The 16177-nt window shown below is 47.7% G+C and overlaps 6 protein-coding genes across 6 annotated transcripts; 3 read left to right on the forward strand and 3 right to left on the reverse strand.

The window, feature by feature from the left end:
* The first annotated feature begins 623 nt into the window (after window positions 1–623).
* LOC128707659 (exocyst complex component 2) lies at window positions 624–3596 on the forward strand. The gene is made up of 5 exons (XM_053802617.1): window positions 624–732; window positions 792–1621; window positions 1687–3323; window positions 3393–3449; window positions 3521–3596. The coding sequence occupies exons 1-5, from the start codon at window positions 624–626 to the stop codon at window positions 3594–3596; spliced, it is 2709 nt and encodes a 902-aa protein (XP_053658592.1).
* Window positions 3597–4072: 476 nt separating this feature from the next.
* LOC128708659 (nicastrin) lies at window positions 4073–6633 on the forward strand. Its single transcript, XM_053803638.1, has 4 exons — window positions 4073–4163; window positions 4234–4329; window positions 4395–6339; window positions 6606–6633. Exons 1-4 carry the CDS (start codon window positions 4073–4075, stop codon window positions 6631–6633), a joined length of 2160 nt encoding a protein of 719 aa, XP_053659613.1.
* A 430-nt stretch (window positions 6634–7063) lies between these two features.
* LOC128708661 (RIB43A-like with coiled-coils protein 2) lies at window positions 7064–8273 on the reverse strand. The gene is made up of 2 exons (XM_053803640.1): window positions 8151–8273; window positions 7064–8086 (listed from the first exon to the last, which is right to left on the reverse strand). The coding sequence occupies exons 1-2, from the start codon at window positions 8271–8273 to the stop codon at window positions 7064–7066; spliced, it is 1146 nt and encodes a 381-aa protein (XP_053659615.1).
* A 764-nt stretch (window positions 8274–9037) lies between these two features.
* On the reverse strand, window positions 9038–10277 carry LOC128708664 (histone deacetylase 11). Its single transcript, XM_053803642.1, has 3 exons — window positions 9921–10277; window positions 9380–9852; window positions 9038–9308 (listed from the first exon to the last, which is right to left on the reverse strand). The coding sequence occupies exons 1-3, from the start codon at window positions 10275–10277 to the stop codon at window positions 9038–9040; spliced, it is 1101 nt and encodes a 366-aa protein (XP_053659617.1).
* Window positions 10278–10552: 275 nt separating this feature from the next.
* LOC128708660 (adenylyltransferase and sulfurtransferase MOCS3) lies at window positions 10553–12237 on the reverse strand. Its single transcript, XM_053803639.1, has 2 exons — window positions 12118–12237; window positions 10553–11758 (listed from the first exon to the last, which is right to left on the reverse strand). Exons 1-2 carry the CDS (start codon window positions 12235–12237, stop codon window positions 10553–10555), a joined length of 1326 nt encoding a protein of 441 aa, XP_053659614.1.
* A 504-nt stretch (window positions 12238–12741) lies between these two features.
* On the forward strand, window positions 12742–13991 carry LOC128708665 (50S ribosomal protein L1). Its single transcript, XM_053803643.1, has 3 exons — window positions 12742–12938; window positions 13016–13634; window positions 13713–13991. The coding sequence occupies exons 1-3, from the start codon at window positions 12742–12744 to the stop codon at window positions 13989–13991; spliced, it is 1095 nt and encodes a 364-aa protein (XP_053659618.1).
* The last annotated feature ends 2186 nt before the right edge of the window (window positions 13992–16177 follow it).

The raw sequence follows: 16177 nt of genomic DNA on the forward strand, positions 1-16177 counted from the left end.
ATTAAAAATAGTAAATCTACTAACTATAATACTAACAGAACTCGAGGTTATACGAGTGTTTTTTTCTTTAGAAGAAATTCCATTACAATTACATTGCCGTTGAGGCATGCAGAATCAACAAACCCCATTACAACGAATTGAAAAGTGCTTAGAGCATTTTCTTCATATTTTTATGAATTGAAAACGATAAATTGGTAGCTACATGTTGTATCTCGCAGTGATATTATAAGTATTGCTTATATAAGACTCACTTATTTTATGATTCGTTAATGTTATATTGCAATTGATAATAAAAATCGATAACATTTATTTTACAGAATGTCATTCGCATGTCCGCAGCATCGCACTGTGCTGAATGACAGAACGTTTATATACCCCAACAAAAGGATCAAAACACGTAAACAGTGAAACTTGATAAGATAAAATCTTGTGCAGAAAAACTCTAGCTACAGCCGATCTTCATCAGCCAATTGCATCAAACGATTAAAGTTTCTGTTTGTTAATATTTCATCAAATTAATATAATAACGAGCAGAGGAGAATTGGTTTGCTTACATTTACAAACGCAAGTGACGCTGTGAATCATCCATACTGAGGCAGGACACCCACTAATTGTTCGAAACCATGGTTAAAAGCCCGGTCGTTACGGGCATTTCTCCCAAGGAAGGTCCACCCGGTACACGGGTAACGATACGTGGCGAATTTCTTGGGAATAAGTCAACAGATTTGATTGGTAAGAGATCCCTCAGCGGGTTAGAAAGCCAATCACACTAACCATACAATTCTCCGTAGGTCTTACCATCTGTGGATGTGATTGTTTGCTGTCGGCGGAATGGAAATCGGACAAAAAGATAGTAGCCCGTACTGGGGCGGCCAAAGGAAAGGGTGACATTATCGTGACAACGCGCGCAAGTGGCACCGGTACTTGCACGGTGCAGTTCCGTGCATACTACGAAACGATAGGCCCGATGAAAGAATCCGCTGTATGGATTGAAGAATCGCCCATGCAATCGTTGGCCTGGGGGCGACGTTCATTGGCACCGACGGGGTACACGCAGGAAGATCCACTCGGTCTCTCCAACGAGGGCAATGAGAAGAAGTTTCCCGAAGATCTGCGCGACCTGTTCCCGGAAGGTTCGGGTGATTTATCGCAGGAAAACTTCACCCCCGGGTGGTTTCTGCTCGAGAACCATCATGCAACGTCGTTCGAAGATTTGAAGGCCGGTCTTTCCTACCTGCGGCGGCGTGTCGAGAGTCAAAAGGAAGGTCAGCTTTCGTTTTTGAAATCAAACGCCGGTTCGGTGATTGATCAACTCGATACGCTGATGACGTTGCGCGACCGCATAACGCAGGACAATAAAGTACACGGTAAGGAACCGGTACGACAACTCGATGTGTCCATACGCGGTTCGATCGATGCTTCGCACGAGCTGTTCAAGGATGTGTTGGTGCGGAAGGAGAAAGCGGACGCAACACGGGCCGCACTGTCGGCCATGTCGCGACACAAGTTTCTGTTCTGTTTGCCAAACACAGTGGAAAAGGCCGCACTGAAAAATGAGTTCGATATTGTCGTGAATGATTATGCACGAGTAAAGAACTTGTTTGGAAAAACAGAAGTTCCTGTAAGTAATGACTTGGTAAAGGTAAAAAATATCATACTAACTTTGTGTTTACTTTGAACCTGTAGATCTTTCGGAAGGTATTGGAGGAGGTGGACGTTAAGATATTGGTCATCCGGCAGCTGTTGCATGGCAAGATCAAAGAAATGCCTCAAGGCGTTGAGCAGCAGAAAAAGATGATAAAAGCATTGATAAGCTTGGAAGCTCAGCAAACCGGCACGACCGTGGCCGGCAAACTAAAGATCGAAGATCCAGCTTGGGATGCTATTGAAGCGCGAGCAAAATATCTGGAGGAAACTTTCCTAAAGGCTTACGAACAATACTCCGGCAAGGAAACGCACGGCAGCGAATCAAAATCCCGCAGCGATCCCGCAGTGACACCCGTACGCGTGCAGTTCTGTGAGGAAATGACCGAAATTGCCGCTAGTCAGTTCCCCGATCTGTGGCGGTTGGGACAGGCTCACTTTAATGGCGAATTGCGTGGAGCTGCTCCACCGAAACCGGGCAATTTCAAGCGCATTATTCTAACGGCTATCGAGCAATTCTGTTCTTACCTCCGTTCGGCGCTGTTGGCCACGTCAAGCGCTCACCGATCGTTAGTCGCAGCGGTAAGCGCCGTAAAGGGATTACCTGCCTGGCCTTCCGTAAGCCCTTCGTTGAACTTTCTCATCACATGGCTGCCGCACTGCTTGCGGTATGTTCGTGTCTCGTATGCTACTCTGATCCGGCTCGATCTTCCAAACGAAGCGCTGGATATAGTGCTGAAGTTCATCGACGAGTTACGGCTCTACTGCATGTCGACGATCTTGAAGAAAGCAAACGAGCGGGTGAAGAAGTTGCACGAGAAGGAGCAATGGGAGCTGTCGGTGACGGAGTTTGCAGGGGCGACCAGTCTGCCTGCCAAATTGGAAGAGATCTTGGTCGAAGCGATCGACGACGCACAAGTCGCTTGCCTAACGCCGGAAGTGCGAGAAGGGACCCTGCTAGAACCACAATCCGATGGTCAGCGGGAGTTATCGAAGCGTTTCCAAGAAATACTCACCTCCTTTTGTAGCGTGATTGAAACGCTTGCACTACAGCGTTCCGACGAGGATCCTCAGCAGGCGCCAATGCTTTCACAGCTGATCGGGTTTCCGGCCGCACTGCTTCAGCAACAGATGAGCACCGGAGACAAGCGCGAGTGGGTTAACCCGGCAATTACATGGGAACAGCGATTGCTTTGCTGTCTGTCCAATTGTATCTACTGCAATCGTATATTCTTTCCCAAGCTGGGCAATCTTTTCACGCGACACAGTTTCCCCGTACCGACGTTGGCGATTGAAAATTCGCGATCAACCATCAATGGGCTCTTTGCTAGCTTACTGGAAATGTACGTAGAGCACAAGAGTGACCCACTTGTGGGTACCATCGAACCATCCATGTATCTGGGACGATTCCAGTGGGATCAGGTCGGTCCCTCGGAGAAGCTCAGTCCGTATGCACACGAGTGTCTGGACAATCTGGTATCGGTGTACTCGGAGATTTTCGCCATCTCGCCGTCATTGCTTCGGCCAATCTTGGAACCGATCGTACAGACTGTAGCGGAAGAGCTGGCCCGACTGATGACCTGCGTGCAGAAGTTCAACGTAAATGGAGCGTTGCAGGCGACGGTAGATATAAACGTGATTCGTGATGCAGTACGCGTGTACAGTAATGAAACGGCAAAGTAAGTACATGCGTTCAAAGGATCTTTTAGTATGAACACATCAAATCAAACCCCTCATTTATCTTACAGAAGTTTCTTTGTTGAGGCATTGGATGCTATTCCATCGGTTCCGGAAAGCGAACAGAGGTTTGTAATAATGTTCGATAAGTTGTACGCTTTGTACGCATTTCTCACTCATCAACATTTCTCCATTACAGAACCTTTGAAACGGTTAAGACGATCAAAAACAATATCCGTTTGCAGATCATGTGTCTACAGGTCCTAGATCCTTGATTGGACGCTTTCATATGGATTTCTTGTCGAACGAAAAAGAAATCCATATCGGTTGGCTCTAGGAAGTAAACTTGGCCCAGGGCGAGATAGACGAATATCGGAACAAATAATCAAAAACCGTTACTAAACTATAGACAGTAAAATGTTGATATTACGCGAACGTATTATTCTATGTCGGATATTAAAATATACTTACCTGCTTACGCTTTATTTAATAAAACACGAACTTCGCCAACATTCCGGGATATCTGCAAGCAACGGAAAATAATTTTAAATGTTGTTTGACACATCTCAACCATGAACGGGCTGTCACTCGCCAAATGACACTTCGTAGGCATGTAAACACAGCAAGAGCAAAAGAAAACAGCTCATTCGCGTTTGTTTGAGCGTATTTTTGCTAGTTTTCTCGAGTTCCGGGTGATTCTGGTGACAAAAGAAGTATTTCTGGCAGGATTATTTATTTTAGCACGCGCAGCATGTTTCCATTGCACACACCGAATGGTGTGAAATGGTGCAATTGGCAACTGGTCGCCTATTCGCTGCTATTGCTTCAAACAAACCTAGGTGGTGAGTCAACAACAAAGTGGATCATTTACAATGTAGTTGCCATCATCCGTAATACATCCTTGGTTTTCAGCAAATGGGCAGCGCATGAAGGATAACATGTACACATCGGTCAATGGGGCGCACTGCTTTCGGCGACTCAACGGAACGCATGTAACGGGTTGTAGTTGTAAGTAGCGTTGAAAATGATTAACATCACCGAACGTACAACTAATTGCACTTCATTTTTTGCAGCAAAGAATGGTGGATCGGTCGGTGTGTTGCATTTAATCAATAGCAAGGAAGACATTGATTTTATCGTGCACAAGCATCCATCTCCACCGTATGCGCCGGTTATACCGCCGGCACTTTATACGCGAGAAAACATTCTCCGGTTGCGGGATGAAGCCGGTCCGTACGTTTCCGCGCTGATACTGATGAACAACGCCAGTGGGTTGCAACAGTTCAGTCAGGAGTCACGCTGCCCCAACCAGTACAGTGGGCTTTCGTCCGTGCTGAATCAGATAGCAGACGATCAGCGTTGCAGTGTGGATCGGGCTGAGGACAGCTGGAACCCATGGGGCAGTGGTTTGCTGCTGGAAGACTTTCCATTTCCAATCTTCTACGTGGCGGACGTGTCGCAGATGGAAAAACTGCTCGACTGCTACGAACGGTTTAACGCACACGATCTCGATCATCAGCATCAACGCAGCTTGTGTGCGATTGAGGTGAAAGCGTTCATGTCGGCAGCCGTCAGCACGGATATCTGCACACGGCGATCCAACTCTTACAACTCGCTCATTCCAGCTACAAAGTACTGTGATCCGCTGCAGGGGAAAAACGTGTATGCCACGCTCTTTCCCAGACCAATCGTCCCGGAGGAGCAGCGAGTCGAAGGACCGGAACGGATAGTGCTCGTGTCAACCCGTACCGATACGACCACTATGTTCGATGGGGTCGGACTGGGTGCAATGGATTCGGTTGTTCCTTTCACCGTGCTAGTGGCGGTAGCACATTTTCTCTCCAAAGCACTACCCAATAACGATAGAAACGTACTGTTTTTGTTCTTTAACGGGGAATCCTACGACTATATTGGCTCTCAGCGCTTCGTTTACGATTTGCAAACAGGTGCATTCCCTTCACGCGGCACCCAAACCAAACCCATTTCGATGGACAACATCGAACTAATGATTGATATCGGATCGATGGACAACCTGACGGAGCTACAGGTTTATCACGCGGCACCCCAACCGATGGCCACAAAAGTGGCCGAGCTGCTGCGCAAAATCAATCAATCCCTCAAGTTCGGCATTCAGTCGGGACAGCCAATTCTGACGGGTAATCTGCCACCAGTTTCGGCACAATCATTCCTGCGGGAAAACATCACTTTCCCAGCTGTGATAATTGCCTCTAAGCCGAATAATCGGTTTTATCACTCCATTTATGACGATCAGGAAAATCTGCAATATCGCTACAGAAACTACTCGCAGAAGTATGACTATACGCAGCTGGAAGATCTTGATCTCGGTGATCATAGCAACCTGTACGGGAGGGATTCGATCCAGATGCGCATCCGGAACGCGTCCACGCTGATCGGTATGAGTATCTACGAGCTGCTGGTGGGTCGAGCCTACGATCAGCCTTACGGTACGAACAGTGTGCTGATAGACGAGTTCCTACACTGCTTCCTCGAATCGGCTGACTGTCCTTTGTTCCGGGCGACGGTGAAACCGGATTCGCCACATGTCTATCCGGCGCCACCGTCCCGATACATTAGCGTGCACACAACGCTGACCGCGGATGCAACCGGCTGGACATACCGAGTGCTTGGTTTGCTGCTGGGCCAAAGGGTAGAAAACGTTACCAAGACAGACTGTGCGGCAATGCACCTACCATATCAGTGGATGGCCGGTTACGATGGGGCCGGTGAATGTCGTAGAACAACCCAAAACATGAGCTTGGCCCTGTCGCCAGCGTTCATGAACGAAACGTACGACTTTACCTCCTACCGATATTCGACCTGGACCGAGTCGACGTGGTCGGAGATGTCGGCGCGGATATTTCTGCGACCTTCGCCAGCCCACGAGACGCTTACCCTGTCGATCGGTATCGTGGTGATGGTAATTTCGTTCGTGCTGGTGTTTCTCATCAATAGCCGCTCGGATGTGCTGTTTAATCAGGGTTCCACCTCATCGATACCGTAAGTGTTCTCGTCAAACCATTACTGCATTAACCCCGTTCATGCATCCGGCGAATGTTGTTTCAATAAAAAAAACTTAACCATGGTTTGAGATGGGATATCACTGGTTCACTATCATTCCTGTCATTATTGTGCATTTTAATGTTGACTTCATTTAATTTGTTCATTATTCCCATCCATGCCATCTCACTAAAAATGAATGTGCCTTTTCGTTGCCATGGTTACTGTTTGTTGTTTAATATCAAACATGTTCTTCTGTCTTTCAGCATTGCCACACAGCCAACACAATGTTGAAGCGGTCCGCTTGAACTAATCCGATTCCGGATTTATGTTGAACTTGATGTTATGATCGAGCGGACATGGCCGTACATGCTGTAGCACATCATCACCGCAGGCCAACATTTTGTTGTCGTTCTTATTCGTCCTAAGTACCATCCAAGTACCATCTTCATCGTTGCCCGCGTTTCACCACCAACGGGGCAATCTTACTATTCCATCAGAATTTAGCTTACTTAAAACGAATGAAACTAACGATAATGCTACCTTACATACATACTGTCGTAATACAATTGATATTTATAACATTCGGTAGAACATATTTTTATACTACAGATGTGATGAGGGAATCGTGCACAATCAGATTTATTTGCTCAAAACGTTCAAAATCTCAAACTTTGCAAAAAAAAGTGGCTCTAAAAACGTCCCAACATGCTGACGAACAAATTTACCGTGAGCAGGTATTAAATTGATCGAAATATGCCTGGGTAGGACGATTCTGGTACACCACTTTGTCGAGATGCTGCAGTTTGCGCTGTTGTTCTAACGAACGTAGATGATTTTCCTGCCTGATTTGTTCGGCCAGCGCATGCCGTCTACGGTTCAGCTCACGTTCCTTCATAGTGACGGTACGATCAAAATCATTTGCCAGCTGGTCCCACGCTTTGCGCGTGTTATCCTCATTCTCACGCTTCCGTTTAAGCTGCTCTAGTTGCAACTCCTGCGTACGACGTATCTGTTCAATCTCCTCCGGCGACATTCCTTTGTACTGGGCGGTAATGACACGGTTTGGTCCGAAGCTACTCTTCGCCACGTCGGGATTCTCCGTTAAGATGTCGCTCGTAAGATTATTGTAAATTTCGGCCAAATTGTCTTCCTGCTCTTCCCGCTCGCGGCGCATTCGTTGCTGCTCCTGTTCGTTCATAAGCCGCCGATTAAACTCATTCACTGCTTCGTGGATTTTGCCCCGCGCGTACCGTTCCTGGGTGGCAAGCTGATGCAGCCGGTTTTCACGCGACATTAGCGAATCTTCCAGAAACTTTTCTGCCGCGCGGCGATCGATTTCGGCCTGCCGCTTTTCGCGGATTTGTTGCTCCAGCCAGGAACGCTGCTGTTCGACCTGTACCTTCCTGCGGTGCCGTTCTTCCAGATCTTCACCGTCAAATATTTGTGCACCGGAAACGCTTAACCGTGGATCGTCATCACCAAGCCGGGCCGGAAGCGATTTCTTCAACCCGTCCGGGTCAAACAGATCAAAGTCACGCGATTGTTCCGGGTTTTGGTGGGAAGCCCGGAATCGGTTAAGTTCGTTCTCTTCCCGAATACGTTCCTGGCGCTGTTCGCGTTGTTTCAACAGCAGCACCTGTTCCTGGCGGCGCATTTCTTCGGCAAATTTGCGCTGCTGTTCCGCTTGTGCCTGTTCTGTTTCATGTTTTTCTTGGATCTGATATCCGAGTGTATCAGTGTCCACCTGCAACGATAGGTAGTTAGTGACGCTAGTTAGCGAGGTAATTTTTTCCTCCTCAACATCTTACCCCAATAAGCCGACGTCTAGCATTGAAGATACGTTGTTTTCGTGATTCCTCAAACCGTCGTCTACGCTCGATGGCCAAAGCTTCCTTTTGGTCTTGGTGATTGATGAAAAGAGAATTTAGCATGTTATGGCCTACAGGTGCGCACGAGATAGAATAGGAAATGTGTCTGCTTTGTCGAATGTTCACTGCAGTCTAAAGTCTATCGTCCGACTGCTTTCGTAGCGTTCAACAATCAATGACGCTTTACCTTGGCAACCGGGTAACTTGATCAATATGAAAGAATGTTTCACAGGAGGGTTGTGAGTTGGGGGAATTTAGTAGCATGTGTTGAAGAGCGACAATATGACGGCGGTCCCCGGGACATGTGCATCAATGTTTGGTTCAATACATCGAAGAAATCTGGAGAATTGCTGGATGCGACTTTGGAACACAGAATCAGTTTCGAATTCTAAGGGTTGTAGAATTTCGGAGTTGCTTCCAATGCATTCTTATTCAACCATTCTTCGAACTGAAATTATTATATGCTTCATTTAAGGGTTGAGAAGTAGCGTAAAGCTCCTAACCGTGCCACCGACCACTTATTTGGAAGGTATGGGAAAAATATATCTTTATTTCTGATTTTATTTTAAAATCTATATTCTCCTTGCGAAAATTACCAGATAATGGAAAAAAGTGCACATAACGTACGGGTTTGAAATGATGGTAAAAATACCCCTTTGGTATGCCTTCTTATCGGGTAATTATCGGCCTATTGGAACAAGAACATCAAATCTACGTCTAGAGAGCACCAATGCATGGAAAACGTTTAAGTACAAATAGCATCACATATCGTTTCACTTTTTTACTCCATTGAAAGCCTTTTTTGTGAGTCACCCGCCATCTGGCCACTACTCGATCATTGGCAGCAACGCTTTGTCGCGTAAGTTCACAATCGAGTTGGCAATAACACGTGCCGAGCTTCGCAAATATCCACCGCTCAGCAGCATCGCCACCGGAATGGAACGTTCCAATGCGAACCGGAACACAATTTCATCGCGCTCGATTACACCCTCTGGCGTGATGTCAAGCAATCCTAGCGGATCACCCTTCAGGATGTCGGTACCGGCGTTGTAGATGATAAAGTTCGGTTCAAACTCTGCCAGCGACTGGTGCAAACAGCTGCAAATAAAAGAAGGGAAGCCAAATGGTTCATTTTTAAGTAACAGGATCTGAGATTATCGCTTACGTACTGCTTCAACTTTCTTAGATACTCTTCATCGTCGGTGTGGGGCTTCAGTTCGACGGCTCGTCGAATAGCCAGCTTGGCCGTGTGATCCCGCGGATAGATACGATAGTTGTACATGTCCATAATGAACACACCGGCATCGTTCATCAGGTCCCTAGCGTACCCATTGCCCTGGTGTGCATCGAGATCCACTATCAAAATGCGTTCGATACCATTTCCACTGGCCTGTAACATTTTCACCGTGAGTGTAATGTCAGCATACGGGCAGAACCCTCCGCCACGATCGGCACTACAATGATGGAATCCTCCACCCAGATTGATGGCCCAGCCGCGGCCAGACTCTAGCGCGGCACGGGCAGCCAGAATCGATCCGGACGTTTGGTAGCGCATGGGCCGTAGATAACTTCGCTGCACGAAACAGTTTGGCACAAATAGGAGCGGTGGAATTTCTGCTATTTTGGCCACATTTAAACTCCACTAGGAATGGGGAAAGAAACGCTTTTATTTTTTTCATTCTCTTACATAGATAATGGGAGAGTTATTACCTTTAAACTATCTATGTAACGCTTCGTATGCACTTCCAGCAATTCCTCGAGCGTTATTTCATCCGGTGCATACACATCCTCGTCATTGCGTATTAATCCGTTCGTTTTCAGCAGTCGATAGATGTTACCGCCTTTGGCCGCATCGAACGGGTGTAACTTTTGGAGACCTAGAAACTTTACACCGTATTCGGGTCGATAAACGATCGGCAGGCGGTCACGACTAATTGGCACTGTTGGAGGGACCTTACGCGCTGAGGAATATGCTGCTCGATGGGGCGAATCATCTTCCTTCTCGTCGTCGGTTCCACTGCTCATGGAACAATCCGTGGGACTGGCAGTGTTTAATCGGAAACACATGCTGCTACTACGTCGCAGGAAACTACATTGGATGTGCTACCAATCAGCTGGCAGGCTGGGCTTCGGTATCATTCTGTCACTTTTCAAGGTCACTGCCGCATTACAGGTGAGTGTTTACATGACATACTTTGGGTGGATAATAATACAAAAAAAAAACATACAATATTCATAATTGTTCTGTCGCTAGGCAACATTGGATGGTATGATTTTATTGTGCACAAAAAACGGAATAACAAAGATTGTAGGCAGATAAAACGGAAACAAAAACAGAACCATCAATAGATGGGAAAGTTTGGATCAATTGTTTTCGTCCAGGCGTGCAGTCCACCGATCAGGTCACGTGGCGCTGGAAGATCCCGCTCCCGGAATATCGGTGCAAGATGTCTCACGGCCAGCTGTGAATCGTTACCCCGGCGACAAACCACATACACCGGCAGCATTGTTTGCTGGGCACGTGCAAATATCTCTTCGGTCCGCCTGTTGCTCAGGATGTCCTCGATGGGTATATTAACGGGTGTACCGGGCAGTTGGCACATTTCGAACTGATTTACGCCCCGTACGTCCACCAACAAATGGTCCCGCCCTGTCGTCAGCCACCCGTCGTGATATTCGCGCACCGAAATCCTTTCGCACGGTTCTAGCAATGTCAGTGCCGTATCCTTGTCGGTCGCTTTCATCTGACAAAACTGTTCGTAGTCGATCAACCTGGTGAGGGTGGGAGTTTCAGAACAAACGGCACAGGCTGGTTTTTTGGGACGCAGTTTCAAATTGCGAAACGCGCTTTGCTGACCGTCGAACAGTAGCAACCGGCCACTTAGCACACCCTCGTTTGATAGGATGATTTTGATTGTTTCCAATGCTTGTAAGGCACCGATCACACCGGTGATGGCGCCCAGGACACCACCATCACCACAGTTCGTAACCGATTCCGGTGGTGGAGGTGTTGGGAAAAGGCAACGATAGCATGGCCCACCACGATAGTTATACACGGTTAGCTGTCCTTCGAGCTGTAACGCACTACCAGAAACGAGCGGCTTGTGAAGCATTACGCACGCATCGTTCAGCAGATACCGGGTGGCCACATTATCCGTTGCATCGACGACCACATCGTACTGCTCGAGAATGGCCATTGCATTATCGCTCGTTAGCTGCGTGTGGTGTGTCTGTATTTCAATCTGTGAGTTCAGTTGCTCCAGGTACGACTGTACCGATGTAACCTTGGTTAAACCGACTGTGGCCTCCGTGTGCAGTAGTTGACGATGAAGGTTCGTCAGCTCCACCTCGTCGTAATCCAGCACACCAATGCGCCCGATACCGGCTCCGGCTAGATAGAGGGCCGCAGGACATCCGAGACCACCAGCACCAACTACCAGCACCGCGGCCTTTTTTAACTTCAGCTGGCCCTGTACACCGATCTCAGAAAGAATAATCTGGCGGCTGTAACGCGCAATCTCATCGTTGTTCAGCTTGGTAATGCAATTCTACAAAAGAGGTACAATAAATTAGCACTGGCAATGGTGATAATATTCGATTGGCTCTGCTTTGCATGAGGCGTTAGTGTGGAGAAGCGTGATTGCGCTACCCCTCTATCAAGGCCACTACATTGACCAATCTAAAAGATATGGCTACCCGTGTCGGATGCATGTCGCAATTGCCAACCGTGCTCTGTCTGTTGCTGTTTTGCAACCGACGCCGACGTCACGACGAGGGGCGGCTGTGTGTCCATGAGATGGAGATTCGTTCACTCACACGTGTGCTGAACGGACCGTGCCACTGTTTCTCTCTTTTTTGGGGTCACCACATCATGCAGAGCAGCCCAGTGCAGCATAACGATACTTACTTTCTGAAAATGTTTTTTCAAGGTCTTCAGTTGCTGTACCTTCTCCTGCAGCTGCTTTCGCAACGTGCGTATGTCATTTTCCAGCACTTCGATTTCTCCCTCACCGTTTATTTCGCCCATGTTTGGTAGCAATTTTAGATGAAATGATGAATGGTTTACCGAAGTAAAAATGGGTCCGAATTTTACAAACTGTTTTTAAACCAAATTGAAAACGAGCGAGTGCTCTTTGCTGTGCCCGCACAGCGTAACTGCTGTTTTTTCTTTCGTTCTCGCAGTCCGGCGTGAGCAACAGTTTAGTTTGGGAGCTAAGATTGTGTCCTGGACTTTCCCCCACACAATCGTCTCTGCTGCAGAAGCCAGAAGCTTCTATATATCCTGCACGGCACTTATTTTTGCGCTCGTCCTTGCTTTGTTAGCACTTTTTTGATAAAACACAGTTCAAGTGATTTTGTAAACAACCTTTTTTTGACAGGCGCTGATGAAGCGTTTTTCTCCGACTGACAACAACAAACGCTTTGCCGCTGTCAGCAGCGCGCTGTCAACACAGTGCCGGGGAGTGCATGTTGTTTGTGATTATTCAATAATTTCTGTTTTCCATTTGCCTGGATTTGTAAATTCCACAGCATGCTTTCCCTATCAAGCATTGGTTTTGCGCGATGGTCAACGACACCGCTGATAGTGGCAAGCGCCCGGCTTTTGCATACGGCCACACTGGATCTTGCTGCACGTAAGGGCACACGTGAGAAGGCACGCAAAGCAAAGGTAAAGAAGGTTGTGGAAAAAGTCGGATTCATTCGGCACGATTTGCGGAAAAAGGGAAAGTAAGTTTATACGTAAGTTTATATTTTGAGAAGAGATGAATTCAATTTTGATCAATTATTGCACTTTGCTTTCGTAGGCTCAATCTCAACGTAGTGAACAAACACATCGACGACAGCTGGAAGCAGGACCCTAAGGATGATTGCTGGGTGAGCAAGTACTGTAAATGGCGCGTCTACACCGTCGAAGAGGCCATTCAGTGTCACCGGGAAACACATCACCCGACCGTGTACAATCTTCCAAATGCTCCATTGTACGCGCACGTGGAGTTAAACATGCAAGCCGAAAAAGTAACTCGATTCGTGGATAACTTCCAACGTATGGTTTCAATAGAACACCCGTTCGTGCACGGCGAAAATCGAAATATTATCGTGTTCGCTAAAGGACAGGATGCGCTAAAGGAAGCCAAAGATGCGGGTGCGACACTCGTGGGCGGGTTGGAGCTGATAAAGGAAATCCAGAACGGTGATCTACAGCTAGCGGAGTATCCGTTCGTGCTGGCACATCCCAACATTCTGCCCGAGCTGGTGGTAATACGGGGTTTGCTAAAGAAAAACAAATTCCCCAACCCTCGGTCCGGTACGCTGGGTGTAAATCTGGCGGAAATGATCGAGAAATACGCACACGGCATCAACTACAATGCTGCAAAGGATGAGCAGCAGAAAGATTTCGGTTCAATCGTTGCCTGCATCGGCACGGTAAGAAAAGCTGAGCGAACGAACATCTTTGTTGCATCTCAAATCATTTAATTTCCATCCTCTTTCGCTTTCCGCTAGCTACAAATGGATACGAAACACCTGGAAAGCAATCTTACCGCACTGCTACAGGATGTGAACTCGATGCGGCCGAAACGCGAAGGCATGTTCGTGACGCGCGTGCTGCTGAAAAGTCCACCATCTGGGGAGAACCTTAAGATTAACCCGTTCCTGTACATCCCGGAGCAGGGTGGGTTTAGCAAAAAGTCAGCAAAGAGCACCGACACGACCGCCGACGAGGAGGACGATGCGGAGCAAGAGGAAGAGTTAAGGAGTGCGGCGAAGAGTGGGGCAGCGTGAGCGGGGCCATACGGCTATTTAACAACACCACGGTGCGCTACGGCCCTGTACACAGTAGGAATAGAATAAAAATGGAACATGTTCCACACTCACAAGCACGTACTGTGCCGCTTTATGTTTCGGTCAGGTTTTGGTCCCGGGGGTTGTTAGTCGGTGGGTAGAACAGCGGGTGCATGCGTACAGCGTGCATCGGTGTGTATATTCAGCAATTTTCCTAGGATAGGGTCGGCTTTCCATCGTACGGAAACGATCCGATCAGTCGATCGGGAACGTTTGCGATGTGAAGACGCACAGTCTGGACCATTGTGTCCTTGATTTTAGGCGTTCAGCTTTCATTTTCTGCAACGTTTAAATTGCACCATTTCAAATCGGTTGCATTAGTTACCATCCTCCTTCGTGTGTTACCCTATCCTTCCCCTTTCCGAAAACGCGCATAACGCGGTGTTATTTTATCGTTTGTTTTTTTTTTTGCTTTTGCCCCTTCAACAAAACTTCGGTTTCACCGTGTACACGATCTCGCGATTCGATCGCGTTTTGGGCGCGTGCGCAAGATCACATTTTATGCCGCGCCGGTCAAACGGTCGGGAACGTGTTGGACCGTATTCGGTGGTTGCGTTGTTCGGTTTAAACGCTCGCATCGTGCACACTTACCGCGTCCGTACGGGTTTTGCGATAAACGTCTGCGAAAATTTCCACTCGAAGTTTTTTTTTTATTTAAATTGGCACTTCTGTTTCACCCTGTCCTTGTTCCGATCGATACCCATCGACCGTGTTTGCGTGGTACAAATGCAGCAGACACTCGGTCAGACGCACGATCTGTTCCGGGTTGCGAACCGGTGTCGCCGCCATGTCCAGCGAATTTCTAGTGCGGCCTGCGTAAAACTGACCGATGCATAAGGAGTGTGTGGGGGTGAGTCTGCACCGGAGATCCCTACCGTTGTGGTTGTACCTGAGAGAAAGAAAAGCAATAGTAATAGAAAACACCCCTCAGAAAAAGGGGCAGTGATCGTGTTGTATGTGTGGTTGTAAGTTTAGAAATTTTAAAAGGTGAGAAAAATCATCCCGTTCCCAATATATATTTCTGCCACGAAAATTCGAAAAGTATGTTTCTGGTCGGCAGACCATTCCGAACGGTGCGGGAGTTCGTTCCGTTGCATGGCAGTATGTGTACCATTTTATTGTGTGAAGATGAGTGTGTGTGTGTGCGCGAACTGCTATGGCAACAAATGATCGCGATCGCGATCAAGTGGTTCCGTGTGCAGGCGTTTGTCCCTGTGCCGACTGCAAACGGTGTCGAACGTCTGGCAGAGGGATTAGGGAGACTGTTTGGCGATGTAATGGCGTACGGCACTGCCGGGCACGTGTTCCCTGCACATATATATATATGTATAAACCTTCAACCAAAATGAGTGTGTGAATGTGTGCGTGCGTTTGGATGTTCGTGCTGTAACGTGACGATCGTTAGAAGATGAACCGTCGAAAGGGTGGAAAACCGAACCTGTCCATACTCTAGCGGGCGTTAGTAACTGTACAGCTTTCAACACCTCCGAAAGAGCAAACGAATTCGGGAAAAGTTCAACCATATATACTTTCCGATCGCAATGTGCTGACACGAACCGTACTGGCAGCGTTTGGACGTGCATTCGGAAAAGGTCATGGAGAAGCCTGGTGTTTCTTGGTCGCTCGCCAGCTCGTCCGTCCGCTCTGGCCCAATTGGGAGCGAGTAAAACACCGTGTATTGAAACGGATGTGTATGAATTAATTGGGCCGTAGTACATCGCCCGGGTATATTTCCTGTTCCAATCCCTTCCAGCCTTCTAAGTGTGATCTAGCGCAGCAGAGTGTTCAGTGCAGTGTTCAGTTTGGCGGATAATTGACATTCCTTCCACTTAAAAACGTTCAATTAGAGTTGCTTTACCCGGGCCAGTCGATCGGAAGCGCATTAATTGTCTGTCCCCGAGGCTGTCCGCGACAGTTGTGCAGGAATAACACACATCAGCATCGAACGGAGATGCTGGGAAGTAGTTGTCTAGTTGTGTCTAGCTTCATAATATGCTCAGTCTGCTCTTGAAAACCGATCACGTTAAGCAGACGGGGAATGGTTGCCCCTTACCGGTGCTCGCAACAGCTGCAGCCGACGACAGGCGGCTCGCTCGTAATTCAGCTGCTTTGAATGGGCGACCGGA

Source organism: Anopheles marshallii, chromosome 2 (assembly GCF_943734725.1).
Source record: "Anopheles marshallii chromosome 2, idAnoMarsDA_429_01, whole genome shotgun sequence".
Lineage (NCBI taxonomy): Eukaryota > Metazoa > Arthropoda > Insecta > Diptera > Culicidae > Anopheles > Anopheles marshallii.